This window comes from Podarcis cretensis, assembly GCF_951804945.1.
Source record: "Podarcis cretensis genome assembly, chromosome: 10".
NCBI classification, from domain to species: Eukaryota; Metazoa; Chordata; class Lepidosauria; order Squamata; family Lacertidae; genus Podarcis; species Podarcis cretensis.
Genome location: NC_137179.1, coordinates 53,579,445 through 53,604,875, shown reverse-complemented (window position 1 = coordinate 53,604,875; position 25,431 = coordinate 53,579,445). Strand labels below are relative to the sequence as shown.

The 25,431-nt window shown below is 41.3% G+C and overlaps 1 protein-coding gene across 5 annotated transcripts in view; it reads left to right on the top strand.

The window, feature by feature from the left end:
* The window catches only part of DOCK4 (dedicator of cytokinesis 4), a 265,492-nt gene that overhangs the window by 181,665 nt on the left and 58,396 nt on the right, over window positions 1–25,431 (top strand). For all 5 annotated transcript variants that reach the window (XM_079994015.1, XM_079994018.1, XM_079994016.1 and 2 more), the window contains exons 26-32: window positions 3,895–3,993; window positions 5,913–6,007; window positions 9,529–9,604; window positions 10,871–10,971; window positions 11,939–11,997; window positions 16,941–17,089; window positions 21,461–21,546. In XM_079994015.1, coding sequence (XP_079850141.1) covers window positions 3,895–3,993; window positions 5,913–6,007; window positions 9,529–9,604; window positions 10,871–10,971; window positions 11,939–11,997; window positions 16,941–17,089; window positions 21,461–21,546 — 665 coding nt within the window. The remainder of the gene's footprint in view (window positions 1–3,894; window positions 3,994–5,912; window positions 6,008–9,528; window positions 9,605–10,870; window positions 10,972–11,938; window positions 11,998–16,940; window positions 17,090–21,460; window positions 21,547–25,431) is intronic.

Here is a 25,431-nt window from a genome sequence, read left to right as displayed (position 1 = left end):
TATTAAATCTATATATTGCCCTTCATCCGAAGATTTTAGGGAAGTTCACAACATAAGAATATAAAATGAGAGCACAAAACAATTAATAAAATAAGAACAAAAACAAACCATTAAGCCCTGTCACAAACACAGTTAAAAGGCCGTAGAATGTGCAGTCAGCCAAAGGCCTGATTCTGTGTATAGAGGCATTTTTGCCTGGGGCCAAAGAAGGCACCAGGCAAGCCTCCCTGGGGAGAGCATTCCACAAACAGGGAGCCACCACAGGAAAGGCTTGTTCTCGTGTTGCCACCCTCCAGGCCTCTTGTGGAGGGGTCACATGCAGAAGGGGCCTCAGATGATGATCACAGGGTCCATGTTGGTTCATATGGGAGATATGGCCCTTGAGGTATTGTGGTCCTGTGGTATTTAAAGCTTTATAGGTCAAAACCAGCACTTTGAATTGGTCCTGGAAACTAACTGACGACCAGTGCAGCCAGGCCAGGATCGGTGTAATATGCTCAAACCCAGTGAGTAGCAATGCCATACGTCCAGATTTTCCCAGACATTACCGGGATTTCAAAGGCAGAATTGACGGGTGGGTGGGGAGTGGCGCTTTGTCCTGGATCCTAGACAAGTCAATTAAAAAAATCGTGTGTTTTTTGGCTCAGCAACTTTCGGGGTATCCTGGTTTTTACTTTTTGAAATATGGCAATGCTACCAAGTGAGCATCCTGGCTTCTGAATTCTGCGCTAGCTGAAGTTTCTGAACCGTCTTCAGAGGCAGCCCCACATATAACATGTTGCAGTAACCTAGAGGCTATCAGAGCATTGACAACAGTAGTTAGTCTGTCCAGGCTTAGCTGGGCCACCAGCCTAAGCTGATGGAAGGCACTCTGCACCACTGAGGCCACCTGAGCCTCAAGCAACAGCAAAGGACCCTGAAGGACCCACAAGCTACATGTGTGCTCCTTCAGAGAGAGTGTGTCCTCTTCCTAGGCAGGCAACCTTCATCCATCCGGTTTAGGGAAATAGCAACTAACAGTGTCTTAGTCTTATCTGGACTGAGTTTCAGTTTGCTGGCTCTCATCCAGTCCATCACCGAGGCAAGAGACTGGTCCAGCACTTGCACTACCACACCTGCAGATGTTAGCAGCAAGCTGTAGTTCTGGCAGGATGTACTGATAAGATTTCAGGATTCTTTACATTTTAGTTTTGAAAAGTCATAACACTGCTAAATTGTACAATAGGGTTTTCCCCCCTATGTTGTTGAAGGCTTGCTGAATATAAGTCCATTGACTTTTGTTTAACAATTCGCATACGCAAATGTTGCTAAATAAGGCTTGTGGAATAAGTATAGCCTTAAGTTTGAGCAAGTTTTATTTTAATAGGTTTCCTTTGGAGAAAGAGGTGGCTTCCCTTTCCACAAAGCTGTATGGCAGTATTTTTCACACAGTCTCAAAGAATAGGCTCTTGGGGTCCTTGCACCATATCGTTTAAGCCGGGGAAGTTTCAAGTGCTACATCAAGCACTTAATTTTTAAGTGACTCACCGCACAGCATAAGGCAATTATATACTGTTATGTAGCAAGTTCATGCAGAACTGTACTTGCTTATGGCAACCTACTGAGCCAAATGCTCTTGAGATATTTGCGAAGAAAGACACCACCCAGTTTGAGTGTAGGTGGCAGGTTTGGTCCCCATGTGTTGTCAGGAACCCATTCTATGCTTATCAAAATGATAAATGAGCACATTTTATGACATGTAGGTGGACTTGCACAGAAATACCAGATTCGGCTTTCCATCCCAAATTCAGAAGCTGGAGTTGTCTTGCTATAGAAACAAGCTTAAGGAAAAATGGCATTTCCATCAACCTTGACTGCACAGTGTTTCACTAGTTCTGTGTGTCAGGGACTTAAAGGAGTGCACATGGTGACTTATAGCAGCCATAGGCAAACTCGGCCCTCCAGGTGTTTGGGGACTACAACTCCCATCATCCCTGACCACTTGTCCTGTTGGCTAGGGATGATGGGAGTAGTAGTCCCAAAACATCTGGAGGGCCGAGTTTGCCTATGCCTGGCTTATAGGGTAAACCTGTGCATGTTTACACACAAGCAAGTCCCACTATGTTCAATAGTGCTTACTCCCTGGCTGAGTATGTGTAGGACTGAAGCCCTGAAACATGTACTAAATGCAGTCTTGTCACCGAGACAAGACAAGCAAAGGGCACCAAACGCTGTGATTTCTTCCTACACGAGCTCCTATTTATTTCAGCTGATCTCGAGTAGAAGACATTTATGTTGCATATATGCTCAGTTGCTTCATTGGTTTTCAAGCCAAAAGATAACTAATCTGCATGTATACAGATAGAATGGAAAGAGATCTATTATCAGAGAAGTAGCTTAATTCACTTAGACCAGATTTTTAACCATATAAACTGTTCTTCCTTCCATATGGTGTGAGGCTTGCTTCCATTTCCACATTGGTACTGGTATAGACGTCGTGCTAGCATTGTTTTGAACGGCCCCAAATGTATAAGATATTTGCTCAACATGGAAATTGTGTTTAACGAACATAAGCCATCCTTATTCTTGGAATATTAACAGCACTGTCCATGTTGACTGGTGGCAAAATCTATACATTATGCAAAATTCATAGTATCCAGCTCCATTTCTTTAATTATTTACAGGTGCAGGGGCCCCGCAGAATGTGCGGAGGGGAGGTTTATCCTTTGGGTCTCCAGTCATGATTTGGGCAGAAATCCATATCCACCAAATGGGAGCTTTTTATTAAGCCTTATAGCCATGCAGAACAGGGTGGGGTGGGGAGTGTTTCTTTCTGGACCGTTGCTAGGAAGGGAGGGATGAAATATCTGATGGAAATATATCTCCTCACCCCACTGCTAATTAAAGAAAGAAACCAGTGATAAAGTTGCATGTAATGCCTTGAGCATAATGCGGCCTTCAGAAGTAAGTGCCAAAGTGCTCACTTGGACTTCTTTTCTAATAAGCGAGTTCTATACTGCAGGAACGTGGGTGGCGCTATGGGTTAAATCACAGAGCCTAGGACTTGCCAATCAGAAGGTCAGCGGTTCGAATCCCCGCAACGGGGTGAGCTCCTGATGCTCGGTCCCAGCTCCTGCCAACCTAGCAGTTTGAAAGGACGACAAAGTGCAAGTAGATAAATAGGTCGTTCGAACCTAGCAGTTTGAAAGCACATCAAAGTGCAAGTAGATAAATAGGTACCGCTCCAGGTAAACGGCGTTTCCGTGCGCTGCTCTGGTTCGCCAGAAGTGGCTCAGTCATGCTGGCCACATGATCTGGAAGCTGTACGCCGGCTCCCTCAGCCAATAAAGCGGGATGAGCGCCGCAACCCCAGAGTCGGTCATGACTGGACCTAATGGTCAGGGGTCCCTTTACCTTTACCTTTTTATACTTCAGGCTCAGGAAATGTGATTCAGTTGTTAAACACTGAGGAAAGAACTGCAGTGTTGGGTTTAAGATACATCTTTGCAAAGGGGCTTTCTTTGTTGAATGCTCTTCCCAGGGAGGTTTGGCTGACACTTTCATTATACACCTTTAGGCTTCAGGCAAAAAACATTCCTCTTCGACATTCGCTGATTGACAAACAATGTCCTTTTAAAATGTTTGGGGGGGGGGATTAGTGGGTTGTTCTTGTTCTTATTATGTGTTTTGTGTTCTTATTTTGTGGTTTTATGTTTTGAACTGCCCTAAACTAAGGCCTGCAGGTATAGAGCAGGTATACAAACTTAATAAATGATGATGAAATGATGATGATAATAATAATAATGCTTGTCCTCATACCTCCATAATCAATAGAAAACAAATACTTTTTTAAAAAACAACAGCCGTGTTTACTTTGTAATGCCTTTCCTTTCCTTTTAAAACCATTTCTTTCAGGGAGAGTTTGTTTCATGTCTTTTGTCGTTATTGCGCCAAATGACTGACAGACATTACCAGCAGCTCCTTGACAGATTCAAGACAAGGGACGAACTGAGGGTAAGTAGCAAGTCTTATGCTTTAGCATCTACAAATGTTCTCATCAACTTCTCCCCCTTCCAGTCTATTCATGATTGTCCTGTTTTACTTAAGCGACCGTTGATATTCGCTTGTGAGACGCAATCCAAAGCCAGTTGAATGAGCTCACTGATCCCAGTGGGAATCGAGCATGGCCTAACTTTCTTAGGTTATTGTTTTAGGGTTAGTGGTGACTTGCTAATGTAAGGTTTCTCATGTATACGGATCAGTGTGATAAAGTGGATTGTCTGCCGAGCTCACTTGTTGAAGATTTGGGTTCAAAATTGACCCACTGAAATTAATGAGCATGACTAACTCAGGACCTACTCTGAGGCGAACGGTGAGTTAGTCATGCTCATTAATTTCAGTGGGTCAATTTTGAGGAATGTGCACAGGGCAGGATGGGGGACAGAAGCCCTATTGCGCAAGCAGAAGTGCTGCTGCCAGGGCTGGTTAGGCAAATTCCAGCCAATATAATTAAAAATATTCCAAGAACAGTTTAAAACCACCACATTCTCTCAGCTAATGATTTCAGAGTTGCCAGGAACAGTATCTTTTAGCCATCAAATGCCTGGGTAAACAGGAATGTTTTTACATTCCTCCTGCAAGTCAGTAATGAGGGAGACAGATGCATCTTACCAGAGCCAGCTGTGTACTATTGAAAATGCATGAATTTGTGTATATATAGAACCCAAGAACAACATGTCATGCGCTAAAAGCCTGGAAGTGCACATGGGTGGATATTATCTGAGCAGCTTCCAGCATGACTGCTACAGACTTCACCCCACCAGACCTAGAGCACAGATCATTACGTCCATTATGAAGCTGTGATTTTATTACAGGCTATAATAATATTGACTTGCTGCCTCCAGGAATCAGGCTGTTTCAGTTGTTGTCATTCTGCTAGTTTGGGTGTTTCAGGCAGGGAAATTGATGTTCAGGCAATAGATATCCATCTCTTTGCCAGTCCATGTTTTTCAAAAGTACCTATCCCTAGGATACCAGATCTAGTCCAGCAGAAGTTTCACAGCAAAGTCTGAAGACTTGCAGCTAGGTTGACACACTTCTACACATCTCGACAACTTCATCCCTCTTTGCAGGTTAAAGACTAGCATTAGGGTTACATCATAACAGAGCAGGGAATAGTATTGTTCATCATTAATTGTCTAAGGGATTCCCGTAACCCTCATAGAATTGTAGAGTTGGAAGGGACCACAAGAGTCATCTAGGCTGACCCCCTGCAGTCTTTTGCCCAACGTGGGGCTCGATCCCACAACCCTGAAATTAAGAGTCTCATGCTCTACCAACTGAGCTATCCAGTCCCTCATGTAGGCATTCTATGCTACGGCCCCACTAGCTGACGGTGCACTTCAGGTGCTGCAGGCAATCAGAATAATTTGATTTGTCAGTAACAGAATGTTGAGGGTAAACATCTGGATGATACACATCCAGCCTTCAATCATGTGAGTCACCCACCAGCAGCCCAATCTGGTAGAAATTGTTTTCACATGCAGTCTACACCCTTTATTTGCGAAAAGTAAAGCCGAAGTTTGCAAATTTCAGGAATCACGTGTGTTACTATTTTAAAGGTTGAAAATGTCTGCGTGGTATAAAGATTAACTTTACATTTTATTTGTATCGCAGAAGTAATGCATTATTCAGCAGCCTTTGACAACACAATCTCCTGTCTGCATCTCACTTAAAAGCACGTCATTAAATCGTTTCATAATCCCTGTGAAGTTTCCTTGGAGGAAAAAAAAGTAGCTGCTTTTAACCCCCCCCCCCATAACCTATTAGAATCTTGTTTCCTTCTTAACTGCAAGTTTTGTAATGTCAAATGCTAAAACGATTCGCTGCATATTTCTTTCTCTTACCTATGGAATATTTCTCCTCTGCTCTAGGATTTCTTATTACAGATATTTACAGTCTTTCGAATATTAATACGGCCAGAGATGTTTCCAAAGGACTGGACGGTGATGCGTTTAGTTGCTAACAAGTAAGACTGCTTAAATATAACGGTAACAGTAGAACTGGTGTTAATGGGAATAGGACTGGGAATAATACTGATAATTTAAGAACCGGTTCTGTGGCCCCTGGTAGGTCATCAGAGCGGCCAGAGAATATTTCAAAGCTCCGTCTTCACAAGCAGAGAAGGAGTTCCATCCCCAGAGACGCCTTTGTTTTGGCTCTGGGAATAGCAACAGCCATCTGACCTTGGGCATGTGCAGGAGAGACTCTGAATCTGTGGAATTCAAATTCCTCCAATTTCTCCAACACACTAATGGCAAGAAAGGGAAAATGAATAGCAGCTCTGGTGCTGACATACAGTGGTACCTCGGGTTACATACGCTTCAGGTTACATACGCTTCAGGTTACAGACTCTGCTAACCCAGAAATGGTGCTTCAGGTTAAGAACTTTGCTTCAGGATGAGAACAGAAATAGTGCTCCGGTGGCGCGGCGGCAGCGGGAGGCCCCATTAGCTAAAGTGGTGCTTCAGGTTAAGAACAGTTTCAGGTTAAGAACGGACCTCCGGAACGAATTAAGTACTTAACCCAAGGTACCACTGTACTTGTTTCCCCACCCTAGTTCTCCCTTTCCCCCTTTCACACTAGCCAGCGCAGGACCTGTAAGGTTCTGAATTTCATGGTTCTTTTGTCAAGGATTCCCCTTCCCTCCAGCCACATTAGGTTGCTCTGCCTGCTTGCAAATTGCATGTCTCCTGGCAGCGCATTGCAGACTAAAGACCTAAGTAATGTGAAATATCTTTTAAGCATTTATGCGTGCACATTTGGATGAATACAAGATAAAGTTGACGACTGCAAAGTCTTCCTATGCTGCTGTCTGCTAAAATAACATATAACAACTAGTTTTCCAGAAACACGAATGTCATTCTACTCTTACTATTGTTCCTGTAGAAACAGAATCATTCATTTTCGGTGGCCTAGGGACAAATGGTTACGAATTTAAGCTAAATGTTGGTTCTTCAAATGTTTTGGTTCCTAATGAGAAATTAAACTTTTTAAAGAGTTTTTTTAGCCCTGTAGTTTTTCTAAGTGTATCTTTGAATTGCTGTTTTGAGAGGCAAGTTTGTGTATGGAGAAGTGGCAGAGTTTCCTTCTCTCTTCAGCCAGAAAGCTTTTATGAAGGATGAGGATTATCTTGAGCTGCAGTAGGGAATGTGGTCTGATAGGGGTCTCTACTGGTCCTGTTTGTTGCCTTTATAGTCTGCCATTTCTGGCTTGATCCTAACAAGCCATTAAGGTTTATAGTTTATAGGTAGTATGGAATGCCTATGGTTTTCACATTAAATAGGTCAAAGAAATGAGCACGTGTCTTAGATAGACCAGTGGTGAAATGAAATCAGACAGGAAGACTCTGGAGAAAGGAAAGCAATTCAAAAATTGACAAACACGAAGAACGGTGAAATCTTTAGCAGCTTACAGCTTTTGTCCCACAAAAGATTATATATATATATATATATATATATATATATATATGCCCAGCAGTTCATTGCTAACCATGGTACTGTTTGGTGTAATTTAAAATTGAAAAGGAGAAAAGATGGCTATGTTGTCAGTTGTGAAGCCAGAGAACTACCGTTGATTTCAAGTCAGGAACATATTGCATGCCAACAAATAGAATTCTAACATCAATGACTAGGTTGGCAAAGCGAAGTAAGCATAAGGATGATTGCAAAGAACTGGCAGTATTTGATGCAAGTTAAATCCTTCATCAGCTGAGGAGGCCCAGAATGCACAGAGTATTTAAACACACAGTACTGGAAAAACATCAATAGCCTCATTTGAAAACTTAGTCCTTGGTACTAGGCATAAAACAAGTAATCATGTGAGGTCTTTGTACCTTTTTGCATATAATCTTACTTATTTAGAAGTAAATTATTTATGTAGGATGCAGCCCTGTGCACAATGACACGTGTGAAAATTCTGCTAGTTTTCATGGCATTGGTGAGTTGGAGCTTGGAGTGAGGCCTCTTAAGTGTGACAGATTCTCAGCTATGGTACACCAGCTGAGCACTGGATCGGCTAGAATGTTGTTTGCAAGACAAAAACTGCATTATTCGCAACATGTGACAGTTTGTCAAGTACATTACAAACTTGGATGTTATGCATTCCTTTAAATAGGGATGAGCAGTGCTTCTTTTTTCTTAAAAAAATGTTTAGGGGTGCTCTCATTTTCCTACTCATTGAAATACTGTCCCTCAATAAGGCTAAACTTAGATTCACAAAATGTTTAGGGGTATGTGTACCCCCGGAAAAAATAGCACTGGGGATGAGAAAACATCCAAATAAGTAATACAACTTTAGTTGCCTAACAGAATCTAGGATTTCAAAAGATCAGTTATTTTATACTCACAACAACTCTGTAAGACTCATTAGGAATAGGTATGCAACTACACTTTACTCAGATTGGAGCCTTTTAAATCAATTAACCTATCTTAGTAACATTCATTCATTTCACTGGGTCTGCTCTGAACAAAACTTATTTGAATATCTCCCAGTGAGCTTCATGTTTCTGTGGAGATTTGAACCTGGGTTCCCCTGGTCCTCAGCCCAATACAATGACCACTTCACTACATTGGCTCTCGATGATTAGTTGAACAAAATTGTGGCCAATGGTGGTTTTCACTGGTCTTTTGAAGGATGCAAGAATGTAGTCTGCATAGTTTATGGAAACTTTATTAATCCTTCTGATGTCCTATGAGCAAACAAAATGTATGGTCTTAGGGAAAGTGTTTGGGGTTTTTTGGTTGGGGGGTTGGTTTTTCTTTTTTTTAGTAGTTTCTGGATCTTTAAATCTCTGGAATAAACCAATGGGGCTTTTGTTTGTATTGTGTCTTCAAAACACGAATATCCCACAGAATGTTAGCAGTCTTGCCTAAGGCTGAGGGAAGAGGCAATAAGTCAGGAATTGATTGGTGGGGGAAAGGGTCCATCAGAAATAGATTTAAAATAGTGTATCAGTGTTGGAATATATTTGAGAGGAGATTGGTGTCTTTTCATACATACATACAAAGCTTTCAGCTTTGCCAGCTATACTTCAGCCCTGATGACATTGATTGTACTTGGCAAATCTGAGCTAAGGCTGATGGTTCTATATTAAAGCCTACACGTAATTAGTCCTAGATACATAAATTTTAGAAATGGACATATTAACTTTTAGGAAAAGAAATTGGTTGTGCCAGAACAAATAAACAAAGCTAGTAATACACAAAAGTATATTAATAGCTTTCCCCCATTGCTTTCCTTCATAAATTCTGTGAGTTGAAGAGATGTATTAATCAGAATATTTCATATCTCACATCAACATAACTAGATGCGAAATACATATTCCAGTAGCTTATAGACTCCTATTTCACAAGTTATTAAGATTTTATTATGCATCATTTATCTTGTAGTCTGCAGTTGGTTTTGTTGCCTTAATAAAAGAAAATAGATCATATATATAATTTAGCCAGTATCATTACTAAAATATGTAATATTTTCTTCTATTTCTAGTGTTATTATTACAACAGTATTATATCTTTCGGATGCCCTTCGTAAAAACTTCTTAAACGAAAGCTTTGATTACAAGGTAAGCTAGCGATTGGCTTCCGTAATAACGATCTTTTCCTCCTAAATGTCTGTTGGTATCTTCCATTCCACTCTGTTGCTACGCTGGGCTTCCAGTGCAATGAGCTCTCCTAAATTTCATTCCCTTCCTGTAGTCTCTGGGTAAGCAATAGTACTGCCACAGATTTAGGCTGATCAATGATTAGAGGATCGCAATCCTGTGCTGAAAGTCTTTCAGAATATGACTTTGTAGGACTTCTATTTTAGTTCATTTGGAAGTTTTAGAATGATCTGCATTTTAGGTTATCCAGCTGCCTGTACCTTTTTTTAGTTATTCTAATTTTTAAAGAGTTTTTTAGTTTTGTTCGTGGACATATGTGTTGTATTTACTGACCTGCTCGTGGTGTTAAAATGTGTTTCATTGGAACTTTTGATCTTAACAAACATTTTCCTTCCCAGCATTCCCCTGCACTTATTTATTTATTTATTTATTTATTCATTCATTCATTCATTTATAAACATGTCCCACTTACTTTTTTTTTTAAAAAAAGCACTCATGGCAGCATACATCTAAATCATGGTCACCATAGTGTTGCTCAGCTTGGGTTGCCATATGTCCTCTTTTTCCAGGACACACCCTTCTTTTCATGGGTAGAGTTGTCAAAGCAATCTATAGTTATAAGTGGAAGTTGGCAAATGTGTCCTATTTTTTGCTCCTCAAAATATAGCAACCCTAGCTGTAGTATCTCTTAATAGGAGGGAAACAACCACACTTTGTGTTTGCGGCCACCGAGACCATATAACACCGGTTCTGAAAGACCTACATTGGCTCCCAATACATTTCTGAGCATAATTCAAAGTGTTGGTGATGACCTTTAAAGCCCTAAACAGCCTCAGCCCAGTATACCTGAAGGAGCATCTCTACCTCCATTGTCGAACCTGGACACTGAGGTCCAGCTCCAAGGGCCTTCTGTCGATTCCCTCACTGCAAGAAGTGAAGTTGCAGGGAACCAGGCAGAGGGTCTTCTCGGTAGTGGTGCCCTCCTTGTGGAACACCCTCCCATCAGATGTCAAGGAAATAAACAACTATCTGACTTTTAGAAGACATCTAAAGGCAGCCCTGTTTAGGGAAGTTTTTAATGTTTGATGTTTTATTGTGTTTTTAATATTCTGTTGGGAGCTGCCCAGAGTGGCTGGGGAAACCCAGCCAGATGGGCAGGATATGAATAACAAACTTCTTCTTCTTCTTCTTCTTCTTCTTCTTCTTCTTCTTCTTCTTTACTTTCAGATATGGGATTCCTACTTTTACCTGGCTGTCATTTTTATAAACCAGTTATGCCTGCAGTTAGAGATGTTTACCCCATCTAAGAAGAAAAAAGTGTTAGAAAAGTAAGTATCACTATCACTATTGAACTAGAGAGCACCCAATATTTCTGTTACTCTTTATTATGCAAAGTAAGGTAGCGGTCTTTGGGGGAAACTATCCTGTGATGTAACTTTTTTTTAAAAAAGAAAAGAAAAACCCATATTGCTGGATTTAAGATGCTTTTTTTAAAAACAACAACAGACAGAGCAATCGTCACGATGGGCAATTCTTAACAGCTGAATTTATTGCTGACATAACTTGAATGACCCTTGCCAGGAAAAGAAAAGGAATACTTTGGGTATTCTGTACGAACCATCCAAGCTCTTGGATGAAATCTGCCTGGTCCATCTTAATTCTAAGTTATGTAGTTCCTGTTTAATGCAAGGAATGGGGTCGATGTGCAGAAGAAGTACACGTCAGGAATCAAAGAAAGAAGGTGTGCCTGTGAGAATAACTATATGTATAGCTCGAATTTTTCCTCACTGTTTTGTTGCAGCGATCCCCACTGCTGAAGACACATGCTGCTTTTTAAACTGAAGGCCTCATTACCTCTTTAGCAGTAGGAACTGTTATGGCAGGGAGGGAGAAGGAAGACATCAGTTATGACTGCAGTTTTCTTCCATGCAAGCACACCCCTTGGAATTCCAGCTATTGTGTCTGTGTAATCTTGTGAGAACTCTATGTTACATTGCAACCTGATAGCTGGGCCACACTCTGAAAATAATTCCAATTAAAAAACACATCTAGAAGCAGTTTCGGTTAAAAACATCCCCAAAGCAATTACAGTTAAAAATATTATTCTGTCCTATGATCAGGAGGTTGACAGGAGCAGGATTGTTCAGCCACATATTCTACAAGTACTCAAATTCCAGGAGCAAAATGCACAGAAGTTGCCCCTCTTTGGTTATGATACAGTGAAATGATATAGTGGTTTATGATACAGTGAAATGATCTGCCAAATAATCTTTGGTTTTTAAAAATATATCACAGATACGGCGATATGCGGGTGACAATGGGATGTGAAATCTTCAGCATGTGGCAAAATTTAGGTAAGCTTTTTGGTTTTTCTTAAGATCCCGATCCATATATATATATAAAAACTGGAGTTGCTTTACTTAGAAAATTGTGCAAAAGCGTGACCTACAATATGTAAGCCTTAACAAATGAAGATTCAGAAGTGAAACAGATCTTATGTGTGGATCCTGAAAGCTTGCACTTGCTTCCATATCCTTAAATTTGGAGGCAATACTTATTAATACACTGTTTTGAAGGATTGTGGTAAACCATTGACCACTAACATCTGGTGAATGCAGTTTCATGGCACATCTGCAGAAGGTGCTTCAGACCTTGAAGTTGATCATTCTAATCAATATATTGCTTGTTATCAACCATCACTCCTCCTCCTCCTCCACTCTAGACTACAAAGTCACAAGCAATGTTAATTCCAAACACCCAAATAGCCGGATGGAGTCAGGAACTGCAGTGAGAGCCTTCTTCTGTCAGTTGCCACTCTCACTTCCTGCAGGATTGTACAATCCCTGCTCTTCTAAGAAACACATGGGTGGAAATCGAGGCTGGAGAAGGAGGAGGAATGCAGATTCCTTTTCCCTGTATCTTTCTTAGCCATTGCAAATAACAGTGTGGAGCTGAGAATTTTGGCAAGGGTCTTATGTCAGTTTCTGCTTTACTAGGGCTAGATGGTCCCAGTTTCTTGAAGGCTGGGTGGTCCTGCAGATGCTGGACTACAACTGCCATGGTCCCTGCCCACTGGCCATGTTGGCTGAGGGTGCTGGGAGTTGTAGTCCAACAGGATCTGGGGAACTACAGTACCCCACCCCTGCTTTCAGAAATAGCTCAGACCATAGAGGTTGAGACTATCTCAGGGTTTGAACCCCACATTGGGTGCAGGATGTTGAGTTAGATGACCCTTGTGATGCTTTTCAACTCTACAATTCTATGATTCTGTAATACTCTAAAGAGGACAGATGGCAACAGTGTGATTAGACCACCCCTTCTAACACTGCCAAGGCATTTAAGCATCTCCAGCTTTGCCAAAAGATGTGGAAGATGTTTGGTTCAGAAACCTTGCTTGCAAGATGCTGAAGTCTAAAGATGCAAATGGTAATAATGAGCCAATAAAATCCTGTTTGTTACAAAGCTAATTGACTTGGTGGTGCAGCTAACAGTTTAAGAGACTAATATGCTGTAGCATTGGATAAGTATCTCTAGACTAAATGATTTATTGCAGAGTAATTTCTCCCTCCCCTAAGTATAAAAGACTGCTTACCACTTAACAACAAGCCAGTTACCTAGATGACTAATTGGAGTCAATAAAAGGCTGCTAATCTCTTAACTAATTACCCCACTGATTAACCATCAAATTGATTAACTGATTCAGAGGGCAATCCTATGGCAAGATGTGCTGGGATGAGGGCACATCTCCATCTCATATACCTGGCTCAGCTGGCATTAAGTTGCCAACTCTGGCTCAGCCAAATATACGCTGGCATAACTTTCCTATCCTGGCTCAGCCAGGACCAAAGCTGGCTGAGTCAAGGCTGCTGGAATTCCCCCAAAAAGTGGTGTGCAAGGGGGTGTGGTGTGCTGGACCCAGAGAGCAGAGACTTAGGCTCAATCCCAAGCTTGTTCAGCTCAGTCACGTGACCTGGGAACCCAGCACAGAGCACTGTTTTAAAGGCTTGCTTTCTTTCTGCCAGGCTTAAATAGAGCAGCAGCAATTTCTCTGCTGAACAGGTTTGGATCTGGCATAACGCTATGCCAGCTTAATTTACACTGGCTTGCTTCACACCAGCTTCTCAGGCATAGGATTGCTCCCTACACAATTATCTATTCACTGTTCTTTAATAGCAACAAGGACACCTTTTTTGAGGATATTCTGTTGTCACATCTAAATGATTCATCTCAGTTCTTTGGATATTTGGTTAATGCACTTTGGTTACATGCTAAAGAAGCTAACCTTTAATGACTATATTTAGCAGGGTCATTAATGAAGGACCGCCTTATTTAACTCATTAATGAATGGCTTCATTTTGGATAAGGTTATTTTACCCTAACGCTGCGCTGAATGAATTACAACTTATTGTTGAATGAATTACAATATCAATGAATTAATGATGGTTCTAGCTAGTTGTCTTTTACTATTTTAATTTTGGGTTAAGATACACATTTTACTGAAGCTTATGAAAGGGGTTAATTATTAGCTTATTCCATGTCACCACGAAATGATTTTATTCACTTGAATTTGTTTATGATTGCTTGTAAATAGTATAAATAGTCTTTGATTAAGGTTTATGAATTTGCTAAGAAATTTTGGTAAGCAACTTATGATTAAGTGGCAAAAGGAGAAAATTGAGTATTGGATACTTCACCTCAGTTTACTTTTTAGGATTATTATTATTATTATTAAATTTATTACCCGCCCCGCACCCTAAGATCCCAGAGTGAGTGACAACATTAAAACGCAGCATTACAACACAATATTAAAAACAGTTTACAGCAACTTACAATTACAGAAATAAGTACACCTGAAGTGTGAAAAGCCAGGGCAAAAAGGAGAGTCTTCAGGATTCTCCAGAAACTGTATAATGAAGGTGCCAGATACACCTCCTAGAGGCGTAGACTCAGTTCTACAACTTGAGTCAATAAGTAATTTTGAATGCTTGTTTGCTGATCAGACTATTGACAAACAAGGTTTATATGGTCTATAATGAAATATTAGCTTAATAAAATGCAGTACTCATATGCTTTATGAATCACAGGGGGTGGGATGGAATGCAGATCCACGTGGAAATATTGTTTTGCTTCTTCCTTGACAGATGCTGGAAAATAATGATGATGATGATGATATATATGCCCCAAATGATGGGCAGGCAATGTTCTATAAAATGTGTGTATGGTGGGTTTAGTTTAGTTTTTGTTTTTTAAAAAAACTGTTAATAGAATTTACTGAATTATTATTGTAGTAGACACAAATGGTATGTTAAATCCAGAGGGAAAATAATTGTACTTCGCCAAAAATAGTCCAATGAAATAAAAGGGCACATTATACTGAAAGATAAAAAGTTAAAGGACCCCTGACAGTTAGGTCCAGTCGTAGACGACTCTGGGGTTGTGGCGCTCATCTCGCTTTGCTGGCCAAGGGAGCCAACGTTTGTCTGCAGACAGTTTTTCCGGGTCATGTGGCCAGCATGGCAAAACCAGAGCAGCGCACGGAATGCCATTTACCTTCCCGCTGGAGCTGTACCTATTTATCTACTTGCACTTTGATGGGCTTTCGAACTGCTAGGTTGACAGGAGCAGGGACCGAGCAATGGGAGCTCACCCCGTCGCGGGGATTCAAACTGCCAACCTTCTGATCGGCAAGCCCAAGAGGCTCAGTGGTTTAGACCAGGGGTAGGCAACCTAAGGCCCGTGGGCTGGATGCGGCCCCATTGCTTTCTAAATCCAGTCCACGGACGGTCCGGGAATCAGCGTGTTTTTACATGAGTTGAATGAGTGCATTTATTTTAAATGCATCTCTAGGTTATTTGTGGGTCATAGGAATTTGTTCATTATTATTATTTTCAAAAGGAGGCTGTGTCACCTGTGCTGGCCCTTGCTGGCTTGGGGGGCTGTGGTTGCTGCCCCCCCCCATAATCTGGGTGGGGGATATGCTTTGGATTTGTGAGTTACTGTCGTTCAGCTCCAAGGTCCAGGCCTAGCTCTTATCACAGGATCCTTAGGAATATCATCATTTTTATTTGCGTGTTCATTATACATTGTTTGTAGTGGCATACAGTATTATATTATATTCTACTGGAACTGCCAGTGTTGTTTGGAATGCAGATAAGAGTAATGTATTGATCTTCTGTATTTTGAAAACACATACATTATAGAGAACTTGAAAATACTCCCACGAGCGAATTTGCTGTCAAGTTTCGTAATGGAAAATAACAAGACTCTGAAGGGTGCCAAACCAATTATATGTGAATATAATGTGAAGGGTTATATTGAAGCAACACAATGCATGTTGTGCACCACAACCCATGCCTGGGTCTCTCTATCTGTTGGTGCTATTAGCAGGGATTACTTCATCTGTTTGCTGCCATATCCATGCAGATTAGAAAACATTGCTAATCTGATGGGTAATACTAGTTTGTTGCCAGAGAGAACATTATGTTACTTCAGCCAACGTATTTCAGTAACTTCTTCATGGACCATTGGGCGGTTCTCAAATTAATAAAACTTCTTTAATTGCAATTAAAGAAACACTCTTAGTGGGCAACTTTCACCCTTAAGTTGTTTTGTTTTTGTTTGTAAAGGGATTCGTCCCCCCCCCCCAAAAAAAAGCTAAGTGCCAGCTTCCTTTTCTACAGGTGAAATTTGCACTTCCATTGTTGTGACTACAAAATGGAGGGTGGGTGCACTTTTTTGCTTCTACCTGATGTGCATTCAGGTGGGTACTCACACTTGCTCCAGTCTCTGAAGATTCAGATACAAGAATGCCAGAACAGCTTGTACCTGTAACACAAAACTGGCCTTTTAGAAAACATGTACTATGCAATCTTTGCTTCTAGTCCTGTTTGATCATTGTTTCTTGAGGATTTTATTTATTTCATAGTCCCGTTTGATTCATGTTGCATTCCAGTTAACAAGTTAGTCAGTGCGAATTGGTTTGGTGGAGAGACCCATTTCTTAGGAAAACACAGAAGGCTGAGCTATTTTTTCTCCACATCCCAGTCTCAAAATCTCTGTGAGACATGAGCAGTCTCATCCATGTGTAAGATTAGGCCTATCTTTATCTTGTCCTTGGTTTCTTTCTCTTATATCTATTCATAAAATGATCCACGCTGAAAACGTTATTGGACAAAACGTACTGTAGATCTTTATGACGTCACATAACTCAATCCATCTTACAGTTATATCATTTCTGTTTTGCAGTACTTTATCCCTGAATGTAGTTCAAGTCAATCTGGCTTTGTTTTTGTTTTAGGGGAACACAAAGTCCACTTCATCCCAGCACTGATTGGCCCGTTCTTAGAAGTGACACTGATACCTCAACCAGATCTTCGAAATGTAATGATTCCTATTTTCCATGACATGATGGACTGGGAGCAAAGGCGCAGTGGCAACTTTAAACAGGTATTTTTATTTTTTATTTTGGTCAACTGGTTAAGAGAAGAGAAATAATTCCCTGACCCCAATGGGTAGCCCTCATGCTATGCTATATTTTGATCCTGGTTTGCTTTAAGAGCCAGTGTGGTGTAGTGGTTAAGAGCGGTAGTCTCGTAATCTGGGGAACCGGGTTCACGTCTCCGCTCCTCCACATGCAGCTGCTGGGTGACCTTGGGCCAGTCACACTTCTTTGAAGTCTCTCAGCCTCATTCACCTCACAGAGTGTTTGTTGTGGGGGAGGAAGGGAAAGGAGAATGCTAGCCGCTTTGAGACTCCTTTGGGTAGTGATAAAGCGGGATATCAAATCCAAACTCTTTTTCTTCTTTAACTCCAGTTGGAACAAACCAGTTTCCTGAGTTCATATATAAGGGGGTTTATTCCAAAGTGAAAACAGACATCATCCTCTCTCTCTTTTCATGTGTGAAGAAGGGATGTTGTCAAAGACTGGACTCAAGGGGATAAGATGGAAGAGGGATGGTGGAGATCACCCACCCCATTCTCCTGACCCTGCAGGAGAAGAGGAATGCAGCATTGATTACTTGAGGGGTTTGAGGAAGGTCATGACTCAGAGACAGACAAACAGAAGAGTTGGGAAGTGTTAGAAGAAGGGCGGGGGAGACAGAGGCAGAGCAGCCAGCTGACATGTTATCTGTGCTGGTCCCGTGGGTTAACTGTGAGGCGAGGTCCGAGTCCAGTCCGAGGTCGAAGGTGCAGTATGGAGGCAGTCCATCAGAGTTGAAGCTGGGTGCAGGGCAGGGAGTCGGGTGAGGTCAGGAGCTCCGGCAGGAAAGCAGGACACGGTGCAGGCAGGAACTGTTGCTCCCGCAACTTGGGACTGGGGCTGGCTGGCTTTTATCTACTCCGAGGCATAGGGCGGCCCCGGTCCACAGGTGATTCACCTCTCCTGGCCTGGAGGCGAGCATTCCTCCTGCGGGAACTTAGTTCCCTCCATCTCTCTGCCCTCAGCCTCTGCAGCTCAGGAGAGGCTGGAGGGTTACCGGACCCAGATGCAACCTCAGCTTCCTCTGACGGGGCTGAGAGTGGAGCACCTGCAGGCAATGGGTCCCCCATCATCTCAGGAGCCAGAATAGACTCAGCTGGTGCCTGTACCTGAGGATCCAGCACAGGTGAGGACCCTTCAGGCTCAAGCCACAGCTCCGGCTCTGCTGGTTCTGGAGGCAGGAAATCCTGTGCAGGCTGGGATTCCTCAGGTTCAGCATCTGGGTCCGAATCCCAGGCCATCAAATTATCACTGGAAAGTATTTCTGACCCCCCTTCTCCCAGAACTCTGCATTCATTAAGAGTGCAGGAACAAAGGACTCAGAGACAATTGGCAATGAGTGGCCAACCTAAGGGGAGATACTTTCAAGAGGTGCTAATATGTCTATTCCTATTGCTTGTTTGTTTAACAATTTATGTACTACTACTTCAGAAAAAAATCAGAGCTGTTTACAGCAAAAGTACATAAAACCAACAATAAAAACCATACGATAAAAAATTAACTTATTGAAAGTTAAACGCAGACATCAACTATTCTGGGAAGATGTGTTGTTCTTAATTACCTGCATAGCCCTGGTGGAACAGAAATGTTTCCAGCAGGCATTTAAAATTTGGCACAGAATGCACCTGATAAAACTCTATTGGCAGAATATTCCACAGGACAAGGCTGAGGACACTAAAGACTTGGGTAGAATCTACACACATATAAGAAAAAGTTGTGAAAATGCTTTTTTCTTACATTTTGAAAAATAAATTGAATTTTGCATAGCTCACTGTAGCCATCTAGTGTCACATTTGTATATTGCGCTTTACAACAGATTTAAAGTGTTTTATTTGCAGCTGTGTAGCTGAGTCCTTGGTTTCTTATTGTTGTCCAATGAGCCTTGCCAACTCGAGGAATGACCAGCGATGCTCCTGCAGATGATCTTGGTGATCGAGCTGGGATATAAGGGTTCAGGTGATCCCCAAGGCTGACCCTGGGCCTAAGGTGTTCAGGGCTTTGTAAGTTAATATGACAACCTTGGACATGGCTCGGTAAATGGATAGGAAACTTTCTTGTGGGAACATTGGGTGATTGCAGGTGTGCGAGGTGCTGCTGTACCCAAAAGCAGTTGGCAAGTGCTGCTATTACAGGTGCACATGAGTGTTGAAGGGAATATGGCCGGAAAACCGAAATGCCTTGGTGCCAAGATATGATGGACAGGGCAAAGAGAAAGGGGATTTGGTTTGCTAAAAACGAGTAGCAGAGGATTAAATAGCAGCGGAAATAACTGCATTTTGAGGAGGAATTTGTAGGTGAAGTTTGCTTCATAAATGGAGAAGTTGCAAGCATAGAGGGAAATGGTAGCTAGAGCAAGGTTGGCGTGATAAAAGGAAACAGGACAGATAGCAAATGAATGTTTAAAGAGAGCAGCAATGGCGAGAAAGCAGATGAGAGTAGTGCATTGCATTTGGTGGGTAGGATTTCAGATTTGATCATAAGAAACTTGAGTCAAACCATTCATCCATCTAGTTCCTTTTGAAATGAACTTTAGTGAATGGAATGGCTGGCTGATGCCACTCACTGCAGGCAAGAACAGTAGTTGCCTGTGGCATGTAGTCATGTTCCAGGCAGCGGTTGAAATTCTAAGGCACTGCAGCAGGAGAAAAAACTGGAAAGAAAGTGTCTGGCCTCCTATGCAACAGATAAGTAACGGCTGCACTTTTATTGCTTGAAAAAATGATTGTGCGGAAAGGTCCTGTTACAGGAAGTGCTTGTGTCAGTATATGTGCTATGGACTGAACTGGGGTGGGTGGGACTATAGTAGTGAATGCAAGGTTCTATCTATCTACTGTGATTTGTCACTAACGTGCCTCAGTGTTCACGCCAGTGGCATAGCGTGGGGGGTGCATGGGGGCCGGCCGCACCGGGCGCAACATCGGGGGGGGGGGAGATGCGCTCGCACTCGCAGCTCTCTGCCCCTACCTGGCTCACTCACTCTCTCTCACTGCAGTGCTGGCTGTGCGAATCCGATCCGAGCCGCCGGGTCGCCACCCACTGTGGAGGGGGGGTGCCAGGCATGCGGTTAGGGGGCGAATCCACGGGTTAGGGGGCGCAAATTACTTGCCTTGCCCCAGGTGCTGACAACCCACGCTACGCCACTGGTTCACGCTTCCAAAGACTTGACCCTCGTGACTTGTCAAGCCGTGTCACAATCCAATTCCTTTTTTTGCTACTTAAACAGTCTAAAAGATGCCAACTAAGGAAGTACTAACTGTGCCATCTGCTCTTGCAGTTTGTATCCTGCTCCTCGATGCATCTTCAGACCATTTCTCTCTGTTCCCTTTCCTGCTGCTTCAAATGAAGCAAAGCCACAGCGTCTGAATTTGGGAAGTGAAGTGGCAAAATAACTGGAGAGGAGTTTGCACAGATATCTTGCGGGGGGCGGGGCGAGGAGATTAAGGAATGAAAGTGGAGTGCAGTGAATGCAATATAAGCAGGCTATGATAAACTGTCAGTTACTCTATCAGGGTTAACAGTTTTCATATAAACAGGGTACAAGCATTCATATTTATCTGTGCATTATTCATTATCACGAAAGATGCCGGCTATCATTCATTCCTTAATAATTCTACAGCAAGCCTTTTCTCTGGGTTTTTCTTTCACTAATTGTCTTTATTACTGTACAGGAGGCAATTTACAGATGCAATATTAACTGCAAAGAGCCACCTTGCTACATTTTCTTGATAACAAACACAGCCGTGTGTGTATTTAAGCAATGGTCCTTAGCTACCAAACTCATATTTCCCTAACTGCTCTTGTTTGCTGGGTTGAAAATTAAGAGCATCTTTCATTCGTCCAAGCACTATTGGAGGAAGGGTAGGTTTCCGTAGCAGTAGATTTCTGTTTCTCACCCAGCGCTGAAAGAGGCAGGCGGGTTATGATCATGTTAATCTAGGGATTTAGAGAAGGGGAATGGGGAAGAAAAAAGAGAGAGGCTTTTATGCTGATATACATATAGTTGTCTTTCATTTGCAGCCTGGGGTGGAATTTTGAGATGGGGAGTTAAGTTGTCTGCTACATTTGTTTGGCTCCATAAATAGCTGCCTTAGCAGCAGCAAACGCCTGTAGTTTAAAGTCATGTTGCTGCTCTTAAATTGCTGCATATGTGCCATACACGAGAAGGCTCCTGTGAGATCATTTCTACAAAGAATGGGAACAATGTAGGAATCTTACTTAAATGTTTAATTCTTCATATGAGGACAGTTGTGCAGGAAAGCCCTTTGTGGAAAACAAAAACCTTTTTAGCCAACAATGTATATGCCCTCATTTTACATGCAGACATATGTCACTTACAGGTGGAAGCAAAACTGATTGACAAATTGGATAGCTTGATGTCAGAAGGCAAAGGTGACGAAACATACCGAGAGCTCTTCAATAGTATGTGAGTAATAAATGTCCTAACTTTATGGATTGTTTTGTGATGGAGCTCAACTCCAGTACTGAAGGGGCCATGCTTTGTCTTATTGAAATCTCTTTAATTTACCTAAACGAGTGAACAAGTCTTTTCCTTGTGTCTAATTACTAAGATTGTGGGGTTTTCCTGTTCGTTTTGAGAGCTAATTCTTATCTCATTCATTTAATTGTTAAAACTGGAAGAGCTGGAAATACTGACTAAGAGCTCAAACAATATGTAGTATTTTGAAAAGCAAGACTTTTAAGAAGGTATTTATTAAACATTTCACAATATGTTGGAAACTATATTGGTTTCTATTCTATCTCTGTCTCTCTTTTGCTAAATTTTCTCACATAAAAACCCTATATTAAAAGTAAATAAGTTTCCCACAGTGAATAAATATTATACTGTTATAATGTGCAACGTGGTGCTAAAATTTTAAATATTTAGTGTAAAATGTGAAGTAAAAAATTTATTTTTCTAGAGAACATGCATTGAGCTAATATAGTTATTAATTCTATGTATAACTTAAAGAAGATGGGGTACAAACCAATTAGATTGGCATTTTTAAGTAACATTGATTTCAGTGGAAGTGATAAGTGAATACTTGTATATTTGCCACTGAAATCATTGGCATGAATGTGGCACAAATTTAAATGGATTATTCCCATATTTTTTGTATTTTCAAAAATACAGTGGTGCCTCGCAAGACGAAAAGAGTCCATTCCGCGAGTCTCTTCGTCTAGCGGTTTTTTCGTCTTGTGAAGCAAGCCCATTGACGACTTAGCGGATTAGCGCTATTAGCGGTTTAGCGGCTTTTAGCGGCTTTTAGCAGCTTAGCGGCTTAGCGGCTTAGCGGCTTAGCGGCTTAGAAAAAGGGGGGGGGGAGGGAAAAAAACCTGCAGGAACTCGCAAGACATTTTCGTCTTGCGAAGCAAGCCCATAGGAAATTCGTTTTGCGAAGCACCTCCAAAATGGAAAACTCTTTCGTCTAGTGAGTTTTCTGTCTTGCGAGGCATTCGTCTTGCGGGGCACCACTGTAATGGTTTCACAATTCCCATCTTTTCATTTGAAAGAAGTCAATGATACACTTAGAATTATAGATAGCTATGTCTTGCATCTTTTACCCTCAAAATATTAGACTAGGGGGAAAATAAAGTACTTTGAGAAAGCTTATGAAGTAAAACGGAAAAATTAGCACATTTTGATGCAGTAGGTATGACTTCCAATAGTTCAAGAAAGTATGATAGAACAAACAGATGTTTTGACTCTAAATGCCAATTAGACAAGAGAGGGTTAGAAATATAGCTAATTGGATGTAATAGCTGCCATCCAAATATCTTTATAGACAGACTATTGACTGCCAAGGCAGGAATCAGCTCCGCTAATTGGGCCCTTCTCCAATGTAGGCAGAACTATTACCTCACATGCTCTGAGCGTGAGGGACAGCAACTCAATTTTTGCCTCTGCACAAAAACTGTGAAATGCTTAAATATCAAGATAGCTTTCAAGTCCCCAAAGATTGAATATCTATTATAAAAGTATCTTTTTCCCCCTCTCCTTTCTGATTGATTGTGAGACCACTTACAAAGAAAGAAGGATCACCTTACCTCGTGGAACATACATCATCCCTTTTAAGGTGAATTGGCACAATGAGAACACTTATGGCTGCTCTCTGCCTTGGTCTAGATTCTAGCTTATAGAAAGTTTACTCGTGGTTCATATGCAATCTCGCACAACGTCCTGCCTGTGTCCAAAATGAATATTCAGCTCAGTGTGTGCCCTCACCTGTTCTATTTGAAGTTCTGAAGAGCATTGCTGATAAGCTGAAAATTGTATTTTAAGTGTATGTTATATTAGAGTCAAACAGCCATACACATTTCATCTCTGTAGTATATGCAGTAGGGTACTTTGGAATGGGAACTTACTGTGTGTCAAACCCCATTGGTAGTGTTGATATAGGAGAGGATTGGTTAATGTCTGTCTGATGAGCTTGACAATTGCAACAACAACAACAACAACAACAACAACAACAACAACAACAACAACAATATTTATATCTCACTCATCTGGCTGGGTTGCCCAAGCCACTCTGGGCATCTTCCAACACATAAAAATATAAAAAACTGTCAAACTTTTTAAACTTCCCGATACAGGGCTGCCTTCAGATGTCTTCTAAAAGTCAGATACTTGCTTATCTCCTTGACATCTGATGGGAGGGTGCCAGAGGGTGGGTGCCACTACCAAGAAGGCCCTCTGCCTTGTTCCCTGCAACCTCACTTCTCACAGTGAGGGAACCACCAGAAGGTCCTTGGAGCCAGACCTCAGTGTCTGGGCTGAACGATGGCGGTGGAAACACTCCTTCAGGTATACTGGGCCGAGGCAATTTAGGGCTTTAAATCAACACTTTGAATTGTGCTCGGAAACATACAAGCATATGCAAGGATCTGAAAGTGAGGCCAAAGTTGTAATATCATTAACAAAAGGAAATTTTTTTAAAAAAAGTCCAGGAGTCTGTGTTATACTTTGTGTTCAAAATCATTTCGTTCACCCATTATTTAAACAAAATATTTCCATCGTGTTCCATTGGGAACCAGTGCTTGAAATTAAAGCTTCGGTCCCACTTGTTTGAAAGGGAAAGTCCCATAAATAAAAATTTATTATTATTATTATTATTGAATGCAGTGAGTGGTATACAACTAAGTTTTACTCAGAGTAGACACCACCCTTAGGGATTTGCTTGCAAGTCATTATACATGAATTGGGCTGTAAGCTGAGGTAATACTAGAAGCATGTACACTGTAGTTAAAGCTTCACAAAGTTCTAGGGTAATCTTTGACTGGTTTTCACTTTTAAAGCTTGGAGCAACAGATTTAAAAAGTAGCTTCTAGTGACCCCCCTTGTAAAGAGGGCACAGGTAGACTTTATTATGATAATGCGTTTTTATTTTTAACTGAACTTGCCCTGCAGTTCTTGAATTATGGGACAAATCATAAAGCATTAAAATAAATAAATCCCTAGGACAATTCTGTTTAAAACATTCAGGTATTTATTGATTTCAGAAACAAATCACCCACGTCACCTTCATTAAAAAAAAAAAAAAATTGTTTGGAGACCAGTGCTACTTAAAACTCTGTTATAATGAAATATCCTGCCAAATTGTAGCTATCAGTCTTCTAGCTGGTTTCAACTGGGGAGCTCTGAAAAGTCACAGATATGGCTGACTTGGAACTAAGAGGGGTACTAAAAATGGAGGAGAGAATGGTTTATGGCTCTGACTCTCCAGTTATTCTGTCCTGCTTCACTTTATCATGAAATCATGGAAATTTCAAAGCAATAATACCCTAAGGTTTTGGGGTTGTTGTTTTTTTAAAAAAAAGTTAGAAGAACATGGCTCTTTTGAAGCATAGACTTTAACAGTTAACTTATTCCCATCAGAAACATTTTAATGATTGAAACATTTGTTATTTATTTCCATTTATTTTTTGAGTATTGCACATTTATTTTCACATATCAAGCGTGAAAAGCCAAGCTCTGTAGAAATTTCTACAACCTTGAAAACTGACTGGTTAAGATTTATATAAACTCTTTCCTCACCAAAATGTAGACATTGCATATAGATAACTTTTCACTTATTAAAAGCAGAAAAGCAAGTGGCACATGACACCAAGTTCAAATGTCATGATAAATTGGTGTGCAAAATAGAAGAAAAGTACCTGCTCTCAAGAGAGGCTTCCAACGTTTGTAAGGTAAAGGGACCCCTGACTGTTAGGTCCAGTTGTGGACGACTCTGGGGTTGCAGTGCTCATCTCGCTTTACTGGCTGAGGGAGCCGACGTTTGTCTGCAGACAGTTTTTCTGGGTCACGTGGCCA